At 40.8% G+C, this 18,556-nt stretch overlaps 1 protein-coding gene across 6 annotated transcripts in view; it reads left to right on the top strand.

The window, feature by feature from the left end:
- The window catches only part of nup214 (nucleoporin 214), a 58,748-nt gene that overhangs the window by 17,480 nt on the left and 22,712 nt on the right, over positions 1 to 18,556 (top strand). For 2 of the 6 annotated variants that reach the window (XM_034710299.1, XM_034710297.1), the window contains exons 12-32: positions 746 to 1,277; positions 1,470 to 1,600; positions 1,708 to 1,796; positions 4,283 to 4,363; positions 6,142 to 6,291; positions 6,657 to 6,815; positions 6,921 to 7,024; positions 7,110 to 7,289; positions 7,593 to 7,681; positions 7,790 to 7,876; positions 8,184 to 8,495; positions 8,617 to 8,781; positions 9,138 to 9,243; positions 12,376 to 12,439; positions 14,020 to 14,089; positions 14,396 to 14,480; positions 14,743 to 14,795; positions 14,884 to 16,410; positions 17,044 to 17,111; positions 17,198 to 17,375; positions 17,484 to 17,636. In XM_034710299.1, the coding sequence (XP_034566190.1) occupies positions 746 to 1,277; positions 1,470 to 1,600; positions 1,708 to 1,796; positions 4,283 to 4,363; positions 6,142 to 6,291; positions 6,657 to 6,815; positions 6,921 to 7,024; positions 7,110 to 7,289; positions 7,593 to 7,681; positions 7,790 to 7,876; positions 8,184 to 8,495; positions 8,617 to 8,781; positions 9,138 to 9,243; positions 12,376 to 12,439; positions 14,020 to 14,089; positions 14,396 to 14,480; positions 14,743 to 14,795; positions 14,884 to 16,410; positions 17,044 to 17,111; positions 17,198 to 17,375; positions 17,484 to 17,636 (4,383 nt within the window). The remainder of the gene's footprint in view (positions 1 to 745; positions 1,278 to 1,469; positions 1,601 to 1,707; positions 1,797 to 4,282; positions 4,364 to 6,141; positions 6,292 to 6,656; positions 6,816 to 6,920; positions 7,025 to 7,109; positions 7,290 to 7,592; positions 7,682 to 7,789; positions 7,877 to 8,183; positions 8,496 to 8,616; positions 8,782 to 9,137; positions 9,244 to 12,375; positions 12,440 to 14,019; positions 14,090 to 14,395; positions 14,481 to 14,742; positions 14,796 to 14,883; positions 16,411 to 17,043; positions 17,112 to 17,197; positions 17,376 to 17,483; positions 17,637 to 18,556) is intronic. The other 4 variants (XM_034710300.1, XM_034710298.1, XM_034710302.1 and 1 more) reach the window with 2 other exon arrangements.

Genomic DNA, 18,556 nt, shown 5'->3' on the forward strand with positions numbered 1-18,556 from the left:
TTTGTGTAATGGCTTGACTTGCATACGGGCCCAGGTCTTGTAGATTGCAGTAAAGCATTAAGTAAAAAAAAAACTAAATTGCAACAGCCAATCTTGTCGCTAATGGTCTAGTTTGCTTTTGTAGGTCATAAAGAGGCATCCATAGTAATTTCAGTCTGTTTCGTCACTTGTCACAGACTCCTCACAGGAGCTTTAAGTTATATTCTTTAGAGTCAACCATAAATATTCCAACTGAATTAAAAAACTGTAGTCTGGAGGTCTTATTGCGTTTTAACATCAATTAATAGAACCTTCAAAGTTGACAGTTTTTGATTGAGGTAGTGATAACAGCAGTTTTTCTAAATGACAATATTTTCATTCATGACACATTGAAAAAGCAAAATTAAATTTATAAAAGCTGGGAGTCATTTTTGTTTTCCTATTTTTCAGTGGTTCTGCTCTTATTATTCACAAACATTCAATGAGACCAGCTGTTTTGATTATGTAGGGATCTTCGGCTAGACTGGGAAGTGCTTATTTTCTATTAAACTGTCTTATGTCGCTGCCAAACTCATTCAGAGAGGCTGGATAACATTTGTTCATTCTCCTTTGATGTTTAAAAGAAATATTGCTGTGAAAAAATTGTGAGTTTTTCTCCTCTTAAGGATAATCCACTCGCTTCTACAATTAGAAACCTTTGCTTGTAGACAAATTTGCCCATCATGTGAGGAGATCAAAGGAAAGCTAATTTATTTTCTCTTCACAGGGTCTTTGGCAACACAAGCTCCCAAAGTCGCTGCCTCCGTCCCATCTGCCCCAGCCACGTTCGCAAACCTCGGCTTGGCTCCAGCAGCTGTTTCAACTCCTCCTGCTCCCGCCGCCTCCTTCTCTGCTGCCCCGTTCGGCATGGGTCCCACAGCTCCCGTATCATCATCATCCTCATCAGGCTTCACTTTCTCAGTCCCAACTACGATCGCCAGTTCTATGCCGTCAGCTTTCTCCATGGGGGGACCAACAGCATTTGGGTCGACATCCTCAGTATTCTCCTTTGCCTCCAAACCTCCGTCTGAAACTCCCTCAGCTTCTTCAGCATTTTCATTCGCACCCACCATCAAACCATCAGCAGTGGCAGCTCCAGCCCCGGCTCCTGTTATAACCTCTGCTCCTGCTCCTGCGTTTTCTCCTGCTCCTGCTCCGGTGTCAACACCAACACCAACACCAACACCAACCCCAACACCAACACCACAGACCATTGCTGCTCCCTCTCCTCCAACTGTGAAACTAAATCTCAATGGGAGGTAAGTATTTTTTACCTTCTTTATCTTGTTTATAATTTTGTCTTTGCTATCGTGTTTAGAATTGGAAATATGGAAAGATTCTTTGTCAACTGAGTTAAACCAGTGGTCATTTTCATGATATTTCAACTGAGACAATGCCTACACATACAGTACACAGAATTAAAGAATATACTTGTCATCTATTTATCTAAGGTTTTCAGCCCTGGAGGCCCCAGCATCAGCCTCACAGCCATTCTCCTTCAACTCCCCGCTGCCCAAAGCAATCGTTCCCAGCAGTTTGACCGCACCGCCAACCTCGGCAACTAAGCCACCAGCTGGTCTGAGTAAGAAAGCCCTTGCCCGGTTCTGTAACTACAATAATCAGAACAGTCGTGTAATTCTTGTTTTCTTTATCAAATGAGAATCATTTTTTCTTAATTTGTTGTTGCAGCTCCAGTGCGTCCAGTTCAGAGCAGCACACCACCCACAGTCGTCCAGAAACCTGCTCCTGCCACGCAGGGCCGTGTTCAAACCTCACAGGTCCCGTCTGTTAATTATGAAGGATTTTTTTATTTGTTCACAAAGTAGATAGACCTCTTTCAATGTTTTTGTCAATATTTCAGTTAAGAATGTCACCTTTCAGCATAGGGGCATGTTAAAAGCACAAAGCCTTCATTAGCTCACTTCAAAATATTCAGACAGTATCAGTATTTGTACTCTACTGTTTTCATCACCTCTTCTTGTAAGTAACAGATTTAATCAGATAAATATAGTTAAAAAGACATATTTGCCAAAAGCTGGTTAAAGATAGAAGTGGTCTTTTGAATTTGTTAAGTAAAAGTATAAATTATGATTTAACTACATCTAAGCAAACACCTTTGAAAATCAATCATTCAGTCCCCACAGAGAGCCAACACAGTTATTGTTCTTGTTAAAACCAAGTTTACAAGAGTTGAAGTAGGAACAATAGAACGCATAGGCTGCTTCTCATTTCATTAATTTGCGCATTCTTGGGTCCTCTCTCCCTGGCTGACCCGAAAATCATTACTCCTTCACCATGATGGAAGATCTTTCAATTTGTTGACTATGTCTTGAGAGGATGAGGATCGAAAAGAGAGGAGGTTTCTGGAGGATTTCATATGTTTGATGTATGAGACAGCTGTGCAGCTTGTCATCAATATCTGACATCACTCCTTTTTGCAGCCGTGGAAGGAGGGATTACTTGATTGGCAAATATGCCTCCTCTGTCCTTGTCTTTTTTTTTGCGTCTTTCTTTCAATTATTTTGTTGGGAGGAGCTAAAAACACAAGGAAACAACAAGAGGGATGGTTGCTGGGAGACAAATAAATGAATTGTGAAGCAGCAATAATTACAGTAACTTGTCCAGCACTCAAATCATAAATTAGCAATGGCAGCACATTAGCCATATGGACGCATGGGCAAGTATGAAGATGTGGAATGGACCCCCATAAAATCTGATTGACTACCCCTGGCGCCACCCCAAAATGATTAGGTTTATTGGCTTTTTGCCTTGTCAGACGCAGGACATATGTTAAAATAAACTATTGGTATTGCAACAGGCCACTGGCAACTTTCTTTATATTTTTATTTAGCATATTTTAAGTATTGTAAATAACGACTTTCTCCTTTTGAGTCCTTAAAGAGTTAAGCTTAGAAGATTTAGATGTTGCCACTGGGTTGTGTTTCTTGTTTAAGTTAAAACATTATAACCAGTGAATAACATCTATAAGTAGGGATGTAACGATACACTCAACCCACGATTCAATTGGAATCCTGATATTTGGTTCCCAATACGATTCACTCACGATTCTCTAACGATTTTCAAGGAAACTGGATTGAACTCAAAATTTAAATAACTATTATTTTATTTCAATTCTCAGATATGGACAGTTGCAATAAATATTTTTCTCTTTTATATTTCTTTGTAAACAAAGTAGTCCCTTTTCATTTTTAAGGTGTGTTGTAACTCAAATAAAACCACTGCACACTTGTTTTCAGTACTTTGCAAAAAAACTAAAAATGGCCGCACAAAAATTCCTTGCTGGAAAATTTCAGAACAATCCTAGAGAAATGGAAAGTGAACAATTCTCAAATGAAAGTATTAAATATCAAAACAAATAAGGTAAAATCTTTTTAAATGAGGGATTTAAATTTCAAGTTTTCTCTTTGATCGATCTTTGGAAATGTTAACGATCAATTATCGTTTCATCATTAAAAAAAAAAACGTAAAAGTTTTCCATGTCAAAAAGAATGCCAAATGCGTAATTTCCCCCTAAATCAAATTTTCCTTCATGGCACAATGTATATAACTGACGGCATTAAACAGCTAAGGATCATATTGAGATGTTCAAAATGTTAAACACACTGAATATCAACGTGAGGAGCGGACTTATAAATGATCTCCGCGGACGCATGGGTCATATGTGAAGACTCAGACTTCAACATGTACAAGCATGTGAACAAGCGGAGTATAATGCAGATAGCGCCTTCTATATATATCGTTACATCCCTATCTATAAGATATTCTAATGTGGGAGCACAAATACATCGTGCCACCCCTGCTTCAGTCAGTGCCCCATTTGGGCCACCATAGTTTTAAAAGTCTGGACACCTCCCTTCTTAGCCAGCTAGCATAGGAGAACTTTCTTAGAATAAAACATTAAAAATGATAAAATATTATCACAAAATAATCAAGACTTCTGGAGACTGATCAAGCCAGTCAAAAGATGAAACATTTACATTGAAGGAGATCTGAAGAAAAGGATGAATAAAACAACATAACTGCTTTAGAACTCTGCCTGCAGCTGTTGCTACTAGCAACAGTAATTTCCCTATCAAGAGAAGTGGTTTTTAACTGAAAGTAGGAGAAACCTTTGAACAAGACAAAAGTAATATTGAAGTTTTTATTCTCTACATTGTATAGGTTGTGTTTGTTGACTGGTGTGTCTCACTTGCTGCCTCAGTAGCAGGCATTCATGGAGCTTCTGTCTCTCCTCTCTGTGCAGGCAGCTGTAATGAAGGCCCTGGAAAAGCAGCTGCAGCAAAAGAAAGAATCTGATCCCATTATGGCTGGCATACTGGAGGAGGTGAGACATATATTCATTCAGGTGTACCATGTGCTGCTTTTAATTGGGGGACTTGTAAAAAAAAAAAAAGTTAGATTCTTGGAGAAAAATGTACCCCATGTTAATGCATGTGTCTATTTGTGAATCATTTTCAAGGTCCTATCATAGTCTTCTTTTTTTGTTATTTAGGATTACATTTTTATGTGTGTTATAAGTTTGACTGGTATTGTTTCAGTAGAAATAGCATTTTATGTGTTAGCATTAGCATTTAGTGTCACAGGTTCAAGTGCAGTTGCAGTTGAGTTGCAGCAGTCTTTTAAGTTCCAAAGAAAGTTCTAACATTAGCGTATAGCGTGAGAAAATGTGACCGACATTGAATTGAAACAAGTTGCACAAACGTGTTAAGGTGTAGAAATTGACCAAATAACTTCAGGCTTAAAGTTGCTGTTGGTAGTTGTGATATAAACATCAGTTCGGAGAGAGATTTGGAATGTCAACACTACCCCTCCCCACCAGATTTCCTCTCACTTGCCGAAAACCTGCCCACAAATGATCGTTGTGCGCATAGACATATAAAGAGTAGACGCCACATCAACCGCTACTACCTATTGGCGCTGACGAGCAGTGGGGCCGCCATCTTGGTCTGGTCACCCACTCCACTCAGTGTAATCTGTTTGGAAGGCGCAATTAATTAAACAGCGAATTTAACCAATCCTAACTTGCTGAATACTAAACTGATTTTCATGCAGGGTTTTTTTTCTGCAAACGTCATACATGTAGGTTTGATACAGGACACGTGGTTCGTATTTTAATATTCATAGTGGGCTTAACAGTAATAGAATATTCTGATATGTGATATATGTGATGTATGATAGTTATTTTGCCGCACAGTGCTCTGGCACTTTGAAGTCTCTGCTGCTTCAGTTTACGTTTACAGGGAGGGTCATGGGTAGGATGACCGGATCAAGATGGCGGCCGCATTTCTTGCGCCCTTTTCTCTGCGTCTCCTCTTTATATGTCTATGGTGCGAGTTCTATGAGAAAGCAGTGGCTTCAGGGCGACATAGTGGGGCTGCCCATCGACCAATCAGGACAGAGGGTCGGGGAGAAGCTCTGATTGGTCCGTGATAACGGGAAATAGGGGAATAATAACATCGCTTGATACAAAGGCATTGGAAAAAGCAGAGATTTCACCATTATCACAAATTACTTCACTTACAGATGAGTACCGATGGGTATTATGACCTTTTCTCCAAACCCAGCAGAAAAAAAGTACATTTTTTACACCAGTCCTACCAACAGCAGCTTTAACTGCTAGGCTCTGATGATGAGTACTGTTAGATAACTGAAGTTAGCTTGCTTACAAAAGGACTTGTTCTGATTTAGAAGCTAATAAGACTGACAGATTGTTTAATGATATGGTGATCTGAGTGAACTTAAAATGCTGCATATCCACCCAAGACCCCCTGATTTTGTAGAGATTCATGCAAACATAATGAAGCTAAATGACTGAATTAGATTGTAGGTTAGATTACTTGGATATTGCCCAACTATCTTAACTACATAAACACTAGTAACACACACAACACATTTGTAGCAAGCTATTCCTACATTTGAAATGAATACTACCTCTTAAGATTATGTTACAGCACATGATGCTACATTCTTACTGCATAAACTGACTGAGGTTGTCTAGCCACTGGTTCACACGTGTGCTTACAACAGATGATGTCACATACTCCTGGTCACATGGTCTGCAAAAATGTCCCTGAACTAAACATGTCTTCAACTCGCTGTCAGATTGCACATTTCCAGAAGGAGCTGGACGACCTTAAAGCACGAAGCTCAAGAGCTGACTTCAAAGTCGGCACCAATGACGAGATGAAGGAGTTGAGGAAGGATTCAGAGGATCTCCATATTTTCACGCTGGAGATCAAGGAAACAACTGAGGTAAAAGCACAGTTCAGATTTTGCTTTTTTTTATTTTACCCCTATTCAAAATGACAGTTTCTGTATTCACAGTTTTTAAATTTAGTTTGCTCTTTTAATAAAAAACATGTTTCATCATAGACAGAAACAGCAAATAATTTGTTTTCCTTTTAAGTGCATTTATTTACTGTCAGTAATCTGTAGACTCTTTGAACCTTTCATAAAATATTCTTATATTTAGACATGTATATCTTTAAAAAAATTGGGTGTGAGCTAATCCAAACTACATGTGGTTAATCTTTTATTAATGTGATTAAATAATTATTTCATTTTTAAATGAAGTCCGTTTTTATCTTCTTACCTTTTTTTCTATTTTTGATTTCCAGTCTCTCCATGGTGACATTGGCACTCTGAAGACCACCTTACTGGAGGGCTTTGCTGGGGCAGAAGAAGCCAAAGCTCAGAGTGAGCTGAGCAGAGACAGAAATTACAGACAGCTGCTGTACAAAAAACCTCTGGACCCACGCAGCGAGGAACAGCTGAAGGTGAACAGCAGGCGGATGACTCAAACAATATTTGCATGAATAGATACTTTTGAAAAGCCTACATACTCACAGTTTCCTCACCTATTATTTTTTTCCTTCTTTTAGGAGATTCGTAGGTTGTACCAGTATGTTATGTTTGCTGTGGAAGACGTGAATGATGTGTTGGATGTGGAATGGGAGAAACACCTGGAGAAGAAGAAAAAGCAGAAGTAAGCACAACTATTTAAGGGTTTGGTACTGAAAACACTTTGAGTAAAGCACTTTTAATAATGAATTATTTCTCTTTTATCACAGGCATATGGTCGTGCCGGGCCGAGAGGGGCTGTTCACCACACTGGCCAACAACCTGTACATTATCAACCAGCAAAAGAACAGACTGGAGCAGCTGGAGAAGGAACTCACATCACTGCGCCTTTACAATAAGACCACCCCTCCAACTATAGAGCCCAGCACTTCTACCGCACGAACAGCGAGGTAAGAGCTGGGACTATTGTGATAAATTACTTATACTTTTTGTAGGGTCTCCACTCTTTTCTGGGATTTTTCTTTTGCTGTTGTCTAGACTTTTTGTGTAAATTTACTTAGCCTTAAATGGGCCAAATCTCAAACTGTTTTGAATGAATTTATCCCTCTTATTAGCTGTTTTCATCATTTGATTTATTTTTATATTATAGATGTTGTGGACTTTAAGGAATAGCTACATTTATTTTTCATCATCTGCCTCTATTTGCTGACCCATCTCCACTGATTTTAACATGTTTCTGTGTTCTATGACAGCATGGAGAGCGAGCTAGACAGTTTAAGGGATGCGCTTGTTAAAGCCAAGCTGGACACCACTTCTCCTAAGGCCAAAGCCAAATCACCAGGTATTGATCTGTTTTTTCCCTTGAAATAAATGACAACTGAAGAATGATAGTCAAGAATATCACGTTTTTTAAATGAATTGCAAACTAATGAAAGATGTTTCTCCACAGCAGCGAAGATTTCACCGGTGAAACAGTCTCAGCTGCGTAACTTCCTCTCAAAGGGTCAGATGCCTCCTGTCCGCTCAACAGCTCCAGGTAAACAAATCCTGATTAAAGCACTAAAAATGATAGTTAGGGCCTGTGTCCACTGACAGCGTTTGTTGTGCTGTTACCGCCTGATTTCTGTAAAAAACCAATGCAGCAAAAAATGGTGTATGATATCTGGATTCTTAAACTAAAATAATTTCAAAAATGTCTTTTGTTGACAACACTGCTTCTTAAAAACACACGTGGAGCACAGTCATACTTTTATAAATGACCATCTTATAATAATAGTCTTGGACGTAGTTTTAATTGCCCTTTAAATGCCTTTTTCACCATATTGCTTCGTCTTCTCTTCCAGCTAACTTGTCCCGTTCGGCCTTCCTGTCACCCAAATACTACGAAGACTTAGACGATGTGAGCTCCACGTCCTCCCTGTCCCAGTCTCTGGAGCCACACCCGGCTCACCTCGAGCTTGAGGATGAAGAGGAACTACAGTCGGAACCGTTTCCTCTGCCTGTCCTCCCTCCAGCAATGACCATTCCCCGCCACCCCACCGTCGTGAGGACCCCCTCTATTCAGCCGGGCTTCGGTGCCATCCAGTCCACGCCTTTAGCCAAACTACACTCTGTGCAGAGTATGGGGTTTGGACTCAGCCCTATTGCAAGCCCTGGTGAGGGAATCGTACGCTTTAATACAGTTCGATTGGTATTAAAAGCCTTGATGTGCTTTTTGAATTTTAAATTCAACACAAATTGCAGCTGCTTACCACCAACACTGCTTTGATATTTCAGTTCCATCTAATAAGATCAACCTCAGCGGGGCTGATAGCACGGCCCTCGCTACAAAGACAGTAAAACATGGAGCCCCACCAACCGAGAGGAACATCCCTGTCAACATCCCCGCCCACCAGGCTGCTGCAGCTGCTCTACGCAGGCAGATGGCCACCCAGAAGCCAGGTATGAACACTGCCATTGAGTATAGACCTTTGTTGCTTTTTAAATGGGAAGATGTAGTGAGTTGTTAGGGGCAACATCCTGTGTACAAGCAGCTCTTTGTTTAATATGGTGCTGCTATTCCAACTGTAATTCAGCAGGGGGAGACACAGACTTCCAGACTGATGTAAAACTTTCTGTCCCAGCTCAAGACTCACTTATTTAACTGGTGTATGATTCGAACCAGGCTTGGATCACCATGACAACATTGTATTCATTATATCACACTTGACTGCTTTTTATATATTTTTTCAACGTAAACATTCTTGTTGTCTGTGAAGCTATATTTATTTTACTTTATGTGGTTGCATGCTTTCCAGCCGTCATCAGTGCTTCCTTGACAGAGTCTACTTTGAAGACCGTACCTCAGGTCGTCAACGTCCAGGAGCTGAAGGACAAGGGGCCTCCTGTGGTTTCCAACATCAGGTAATAATCTGGCCTTTAGTTTTTCAGTAGTCACTTAAATCTTCAGGAAGGTAAGTATCTAAAGGTTCTCGAAGCCTGTTAGACTTGAACTTCTATCATATGGGGCCCTCTCACTGTTGTTGTTGTTGTTGTTGTTGTTGTTTGTGTGTGTGTGTGTGTGTGTGTGTGTGTGTGTGTGTGTGTGTGTTTGTGTTTGTGTTTGTGTTTGTGTGTGTGTGTGTGTGTGTGTGTGTGTGTGTGTGTGTGTGTGTGTCTCAACTCAACTTTATTTATATAGCACCTTTCATACATAAAAACATGCAGCCCAAAGTGCTTCACAAAATAACAGAGTCAGAAAACAACAGCAGTGGTAAAATTAAAAAAAGGCAGTATTATAAATAAAATACTTAAAAATAAAATAAAATCAACACATTAAGATTAATAAAATAAGTAAAAGTTGAAAGAGAAGTTAAAAATAAGGTAGCGTTGACAAGATCAGATGAATATAGTTAATAAAATAGATAAATAAATAATTAAATGAGATAAATAAATGTAAAAACAATGACTAAAATAATAATAATAATGCAGTCCAGGAATAAAAATAAATTACTCCAAATTAAAAGCTAGATTAAAAAGGTATGTCTTAAGTTTCCTTTTAAAAGCATCCAGAGAGCTCGACGGTTTGATGTCCAGAGGCAAAGAGTTCCATTGCTTAGGTGCATAAAAACAGAAGTCTCTCTGGCTGGTACTTGTGTGAGACACATGGGGAACATTTAACATTTGTCTCTGTTTTTGCCTGCCTTCTGTTGAGGAGGGTAGTAGGTGTTGATCAATGACAGCTAGCTATGATTATAGCCAGCTAGATGGATGACAAGACAGCCCCCCTCCCCTTCCCAAAAGTGAAGCCAAAAGATTTAGAGGACTCTCTTCTGACTTGCTGCCGCATAGGTGGCAATGCCCATCTCTTCCATGTAAACAGATGAGACATGGGACAAACTTTAAAATATTTAAAATAAAAGAAATGTAAATATATTTCTGATGATGTTTCTGTCATTATGATAAGTTGTCATGCTGGTGTATATTAGTGTATATTTTTCTGTGAAGTTGAGTTTTAATTAATCATTTTATTCTTAAAGTGGGGTACAGCGCTGTGATTGACAGCTCTTTTGACGTAGCGTCACTGTCATGCAGAAACCTCGTATCTCCATATTTAATGATTTTAATTTTTTTCCAATCAATGTTATGATCTCCTTTAAAGTCAGACAGTTGGCTTTTTATAACAGATGAAAATGTTTTTAAAAGTTGTGTGTTGACTTCATGAAGTGTTAAGTTATGTGAAATAGTTGGTTTTTCTTCACTTCCTGTAAAGTTGTTGTTTTGGAGCGACAAAGTTTCTGCGCGACGTTGACAGTGCACTTCCTGCTCTGTATACACTCGATCAGCAGAGTAGAGGATCGTCTCTAATCGTCTTGATGGAAATTTAGATACAAAAATTATGTAACATGGCTTAACATGGGATCGCAGACTCGGTAGGTAAACAATGTCAATGTGTTTGCTGGCACCACTAGCCTTCTGTGCCCCTAGCAGGTGAGCTTTCTTTATTTCCTCATCTTTATTTTGTTAATCTTAAAGCTGCGGAACCGGTCACTCCACTAGATCCGCACCTCTTGAGGAAGAGCAGTGAGAGAAATCAAAACCAGTTCTCACATTGATCTTTCCAAACAACCAAAGAAGCTGTTACACTTCAGACTGTACTGATCTGAGGGATCTTTGTACCAAAAGGTAATGCTTCAGCGTGTATCATGAGGGTATCTCAGATTTGTTTTTACATTCTTAGAATTATTATGTCTACAGTACAGAAAAGTGTGATTTCAAACACAGGTAGACACTACTGTTTTCATTGCATTTTTTTGGTCTACCTAAAAACTTCATAGTGTAAAAGTCAAAATATCTCTTTATTGGTTTTCTTGCATTTCACTTTGAAGTGTTTTGGTCACATCTTAATTGAAGCGGCAGATAAAGCTCTTTAGGATTTAGCAGTTTCCCAATTAAACGCATATTTTTAGTGGGCTTCATATAGCATTTTCTTATCCCTTCAATATCCTGTAGGTTATGTAATATTTATGGTGTTAAGTCATGACTGCATCCGTTTAGATCTATTTCTGATTCACAGAGTAGACAGTCTGTCACTACAACTCCTCCAGGGCTCCGGTGTTTGTTTTGAGGGTGTCTCCTCGGTATAGATTTATCAGGTCACTGAATCCACCTAATCTTAGTCAGTGCACACAGGAACAGAGTCTTATTTTCACATCTTAGGCTGTCACCTCAAGGCTGGTATCTTTTACTTATTTCATCATCATTTTTATTCAATTTTCAAAGTCTCACCATTTCAGTGGTCAGAGTTAAATTGTGTTCTAATATTTCCTTTTATTGATCTCAGCTATGGTGACCCATCAGGTGTAATCCTATTTCCAGGAGAATAGAACTAAAACAAAACCCACAAACACTTAGATGACACTGAACGAGCTCTGTCTTGGAGTTTCTTTACATATCAGCCTGCCTTTCATTATTTCCTTCATTTGGGCATTTCCCTTTTTACTCCATTTATTTACTCCACACACTCCCATCTTTTGCCCCCTCCAGTCTCTTGCATCTTACGCTTTCTGCCTCACTGGGCAGCGCTCCACTTTTGTGCTTGGTATTTGGACAAGGCCGTCCCTCCTTAGGGCTTTTCCTAAACAAAACCTTTCTTTCAATAACAAACAAGCAAAAGAAAAAAAGCATTGTGAGAGTTAAGATGATTATGAAAGTGAGCTTTTGCCTGATGACGCACTAAAAATCTCAGTCAAACTAAAAAGGTTCAGACGTTTCTACAACTGATTCCCAGCTTGATATTAAGAAGTAGTGCATACATTTTAGAATGCCGAAATAAAACATTTTGCTTTCAAGATCATATAAGTGCACCAAGTATAACACTCTTTCATCCAGCTCTACACAAAAGAAGTATTTCTTACCAAGGTTGTGGTTGTCATCACCTTATTTATTGAAAACGACCACCTCATTTTGCTTAACAAGAAGACTTGTGGCACACGTATTCTATGTTAAAAGAATAATAAAACACTAAACCCTCTCCTCTCTCGTTATTTCTCCCAGCTCACCCATACCAGAGCCGGGCGGTCAAGCCTTCGCAGCAGTTTCTTCAAACCAGGCAAAACGAGTGAGTATAACATCTACCAGTCCAGCTGATATATTTAATTTTTCATGCATCATTCACCCGAACAGGTATATCGTTTTTGAAACCAAATCTATTACTTAATCAACGCTTTATTCTCTAAAAGATTTAAACACAAGTCTGTTATTTTTAAAGTGCTAATGTATCCTTGCTGAGCATTGTCATTTTTATTAAACCTGGAATGATGTTAAGATGTTAGCTTACACTTGATCTATGAAAGTGATAATGTTCGTTCGTGGGTTGTTATAGGGGATTGTAACCCTGATAGGGTAAGGTAAACGCACTTTATTAATCCCCAGTTTATACACATACAATCATGCACAAACATGCTATGGGCATGCACTAATGGAGAGATTTCAGAGTGAGGAGGCTGCCTTCAACCAGCGCCACCCAAGCAGTTGGGGGGTGCCTTGCTCAAGGGCACCTTGGCAGTGCCCAGGCAAATGAGCCAGCACCTCTCCAGCCACCAGTCCACTTGCCAAACTTCGTTCATACTGGGACTTGAACCAACAACCCTCCGGTCCCCAAGCCAAGTCCGTATGGACTGAACCCAACATTTGTAGTTAGCAGTGGATTAGAACCACTTCTCACGCTGAAGGGCTTCCAATCCACTAAAACCACCTGCTCACTATACATAGTCCTGCTTATTACCCAGCTACCCACCCCCAAAAATTAACATCAATACTAAATCTCGATCTGAAGATTTGATTTAGAAATGACTTACACTGCTAAAAAAATCGTACCTCAAGTTTTCACGGTTGCCAGTGGTTCTAAGGCAACAGCTAGATTCATATTACCTTACCCTTGAGTCAAATTAACATTGAACTTAAAACTTTTATTCATATTAAGAACCCACAGCAAACAGAAACACATTTTTGCCACAGTGTCAATAAGCAGAGGGAAAAAAAAATCCAGACTAATTTCCACTGATTGATTTTAAATGATTTGACACTTTGGGATCAGTATATTGTTTGGGGTTTTGACCAATCAAAATCAACTATTGAACATAGCCAGGTAATAATTGTCTGACAAACATATAAGTAGGTTAAACTAAATAATAACACATCAACTATTTGAACTGCACTCCTCAGGGAAAAATACTTGTCTTCAGTTTATATTTTTTTATCCACCTCCTCTCAATATCAGGCACTGTAAGGGTTGGGGCCGCAATCCCTAACTTTAAAGAACATTCCACCTGTCAAAACTCACAGACTGCTGACAGTTTTTAGAAGATCTGTCATGAACCGCATGGGTGAGAAATGTCCCAGCTTCCTCCCATGTTAATGCTACAAGTCACAGTTGGGCAACAGGGGAACTCCTCGCACGAATCTGCGTCACTGTTCAGGCCCAAGTTCAGTTAAACAGGAATGACCCAAACATACCAATCTGCAGATGTTTGCACAAGCATGCATACTGACCTGTGGCAGACTTTTCAAAAGAACCTGTGCTGTGTTTTTCAACTCATTCACTTTACTGTAATATACAGGTGGAGTAAACATTTGAGTGTTTTTTTTATGTTTTAAAGACTTTGAATGATTTAATTTTAACAACAAGTCTCTTTGCAGAATTCTGCCCAGGGTATTCAGAAGATTTCTTCTGAAGGTATGACCGCTCCACAGTCAGGCTTTGTGTTTGGTAAGGACTGATGCAAAGTCTTGACTTTTGATCTTTGATGATGCTTTTTTTTGCTTATGATAACATTTAAATTGCAATAACCACATACTGTATGTTCAAAAATGATTTGCTTTTGCACATTTTACATTACCGTTTTTTCTTGATCTTTGCCTTTTTTTTTTAGATTAGTTTTTAAACTTTTTTTTCATTTGCCTATAAGTGAAGCACTTCAGCCTGCTAATGTTTTCTAAACCTGAAAAATAAATTAATTTTACTTGACTTAATACCTTTATAGTATTTTGACATCATAACTCTTGTGTTCTTCAGGCCAGCCGTCCAAAACAGATATTTCTGTAGCTCCTGCTAACTCTGCAGAGCAAAGCAGCAGCAAAGGTTTCTCTTTTGCATCAGGGTGAGTCAAAGAAGCTTTTAAAGATATGAACCAATGTAACATTCCCATCATGCACCAAATTTCCCCTGGGATAAAGCAAGTATTTCTGATTCTGTTTCTGTAAAACTGCACTTAAATGCTTGTGCGTAGTGGTAGCCAAAACAATTTATAAAATTCCCCCTTTCTCCGATTCCTTATGAAAGCACACATCCAAATGTGTCAAATTACAGAAGCTAAATATTTTGTCTCTTTTGTTTCATGCCTGCTACATTTTATCTTGCAGAAATCCAGGCTTCAGTTTTCCTACAGTCACTCAAGGAATTGGGATGTCACAAGGTAAAAACAATACTGCAGTTTGCTTTTGGGATGGTTTGAGGGTGATTCAACAACACGCAGAACTTAAATTTTTCTCATGTCTTTACAGCAAAGGATGTAAATAAATTCTCCTTTGGTGGAAATGGCAAGATGATGTTTGGGCAACCCGGAGAAGAGCCATTCTCCCTCACCCCAAAGTCCACATCCCCTGCTCTCGGAACTGCTTCACCCACCCCGCCTCCATACCCACAAGGAGAAAAAGCCACATCTGCCCTCAGGGTGGATCCACAGCCCCCTAAGATAGTTGGAGGGGAGACTCTGGGTAGTTTTTCTGGACTGCGTGTTGGCCCGGGAGAAGAAGCTAAAGATGGATACACCAAAACCCCTGTGGCATCATTTGCATTTGGAGAAGCTGGAATTAGTGCTGGGAAGGGAGCAGCACAGTTTAGCTTTGCTGCAGGTCTCCAAAAGTCTGCAGAGGACACCGCAGGAGTAGATTTATCCAAGGGGGCAGCATCAGGCAGTTTGTTCAAGCCTCCTGAATCGACCCCAAAGCCAGCCTTCTCTGTTCCTCAGCCTAGCCTAGCAGCCTCCCCTCTCCCGACATCCTTAAGTAGTCTTCTTGCTGCTTCTGCAGACTCCATAGAGCAACAAAAAGCCACACCACCACCTTCAGAGCCCACACCTCCTCCACCATATAGAGAGCCCGAACCTGAACTAGTTGTAGAGCGTATAAGCCCCCCAGTTTTACCCGAGCCTGCAGCTGATTCAACCACCACAGAAACCCCATTAGCTACAGTTACAGCACCAACACCTGCACCAGCTGCACCCACCCCAGAACCTCCTTCCGCCATCACCCCACCAGCCGAAGAAACACCTCAAACACAACCACTGGCTAGTGCAGCTCCTACAGTAGAAACCACTCCAGACACTACCTCTGCTGCTCCTGCTCCTGCTCCTGCTCCTGCCCCTGTGCCCATTTCTGATGCTGCCCCAACCATCTCTCAGTCAGCTCCTGCAGTGTTCCAGGCACCCAGTTCTGACAAACCAGGCTCCATTTTTACCCAGGCTGCACCTGCAACAACAGACAGCAGTACTGTTGAAGCTGTACCAGTTATTAGTACCGTCGCCATTGCTGCCAGCACGCTCACCCCTACAGTTGTGAGCAGCACAACAACTACCACTGCTGCCTCTGTTTTTGGGCAACCTGCTGCACCTCCAGCTTCCTCCAGCCCTGCAGCACCTGCAGCCACAGGATTTAGCTCAGCTGGTTTTGGCGCAGCAGCTGGTACCGGTTTTGGCAAAGCGGTATTCGGCCAGGTGAGTGGCTTCGGCCAGCCTGCTAGCAACACAGGGGCAGCCAGTGGCTTTTCTTTCAGCCAATCAGCATTTGGAGCGACTCCTAATAGCGCGACAACCGGAGGGGGTCTTTTTGGTGCCGCCACAGCCACCAACGCCAGCTCTTTCTCCTTTGGAACGAGCAGCGCCAACACAGCCAGCAGCACAGGCTCAGGGCTGTTCGGACAGAGCACAGCACCAGCTTTTGGACAGAGCTCTGGATTTGGGCAGGCGTCTGTTTTTGGGAGCAACACCACCACATCCTCGTCTTCAGGATTCAGCTTTGGACAGCCGTCAGGTGAGAAAGACTCCACCCTGCCGCCAAATCCGAGTCTTTTAACTTTGTGTGTATCTGTCAAAGAAGGGTCCCTTTTGAAACTTCAAAATTCTGTTTGAAAAGCAACACTGTAGCTGTTAGATGCCTGCCCCCCCCCCCCCCCCCCCCCCCCCAATTGATCCAAAACACAAATTATAACATATTAGGCCTGTAGGCAAAATAATATTGATTCAATAGGAATGAAAAGTAAACCTTAGAAATGTGCCTCCTGGGTAACTATTTCAGAAAAACCCCAGAACCTGTGTTAATGTCTGTAAAAGCAGTGGGCAGTTAAGGTAGGTAATGTGACACTTTGATTTGGAAGCCAGCATCTTGCAGAGGGGGGTGGGGGTGTGGCAGCATGAATATGGAGGGTGGTATGAGGAAAGGGGAGTTGTCCCATTCCCAAAGATTCCCTAAATTCCCAAAGCTGTTTGGGAATGTCTGAGTCACAGTGGACAGCTGATGTTGATGTATCAGCAGTTAGACGCAGCTTTACGCTCCTGTCTACTGTCTCTAAGGAGGCTAGAGTTTCAGAAGCAACCGGATTCTGTTTGAGGCAAGAAACAAAGGGTTTCAGGTTATGACTGAATTTGTCTTTCTTTCGTATCACAGGCTTCGGCTGCTCTTCCTCCGCACCTGTGTTTGGCTCACAACAAAACGCTGGTGGTGTGTTTGGACAGGTATGATCCTCTGACTATAATGATGTATACCACTGTCTATTAAATTTTCCTGGACGCTTTGAGTAACAGAAACATTTATTTTCCAGCAGCAACCAGCTACCGGCGGAGGTTTGTTCGGTTCAAATTCAGCCAATACACCAGGCTCAACTGGTGGTGGAGGGTTCTTTGGAGGCCTGGGAGGAAAACCAAGTGAAGAAGCTGCCAACAAGAACCCATTTGGCACCCCAGCAGCCCCCGCGGGATTTGGACAGCCAGCTCAGACAGGTAATATGTCAATTTATTTATTATTTATTATTTATTGCTTGTTGAAAATCCCCCAAAATACCAAAAATATCCACTGGAACAAGATTGATTTGTGGATATCTCCTCTAGGTACCACGGGCCTGTTTGGGAACAGCGGTGCAAAGACCTTTGGATTTGGACAAGCTGCCTTTGGCGAGCAGAAACCCAGCGGGACCTTCACTACAGGCGCAGGGAGTGTGGCATCACAGGGATTTGGCTCCTTTTCTACTCCAGCAAAACAAGGTACAGCCTGCTTCAAATTATTATTAATCCTTACAGTAGAAAGAGCTAAATGTTGCATCCTTGTAGTTTTCATGAAATTAAGAAAGGTGTTATTCTCGTTTCTTGCATTGGTTAACTCCTCTTTGCCTGTTTCTGGCCCAACCACAACAAAAAAGAGTTGTTGACAACACTTAGGATGTTTTTCATTTCCAAGCGTATGTAAAAAAAATGTTAATGACCCGCTGACTTTATGTCTGCACACATGAACTACAGCCTAGATAGCAGTTGTTGGTCTTTACTTTGCTGCTTCTATCATGTACTCAAGACCGGTGACTTCCCTGAGCCTGAGTCTGTAAAAGATGGACTTGGGGGAAGTTGAAAACTGACCTGTGATCTGATGAATCAAAATTAACATTCTTTTTGGAAATCATGGATGCTGCGTCCTCCATTCTAAAGAGGAGAGAGACAACTCAGCTTGTTATCAGCGTACTGTTCAAACGCCAGCATCTGTGATGGTAGGGGGATGCATAAGTGCCCATTGCATGGGTAGCTTACACATGTTGGAATGCATCATTAATGCTGACCAGTATATACAGCTTTTAGAGCAACACGTGCTGCCATTCAGTAAATGCCCTTTTACAGGGAAGACCTCACATTGCTCAGCATAAAAATGCCAACATTTTGCGCCAGAAACTGGTCTCCTCAGTTCCCAAATCTACAGGGAGTGTTGCAAAAAGATGTAATGTAACACAACATGCCCTAATCCCAACATTTTGCAAATGTGTTGCTAGCATCAAAGTAGTTGTCTTGGCTATATTTACAATTAGACATAGTGTTTAAATTACCATCAAATTCTGTATTTTTTAACAATTTTAACAGCATCCAAACTATTTTGGGAATTTGCTGTTAAGATGTTTTACAATTTGAATTTTTGTAGTTAA

The sequence above is a fragment of the Notolabrus celidotus genome, chromosome 19 (assembly GCF_009762535.1).
Source record: "Notolabrus celidotus isolate fNotCel1 chromosome 19, fNotCel1.pri, whole genome shotgun sequence".
NCBI classification, from domain to species: Eukaryota; Metazoa; Chordata; class Actinopteri; order Labriformes; family Labridae; genus Notolabrus; species Notolabrus celidotus.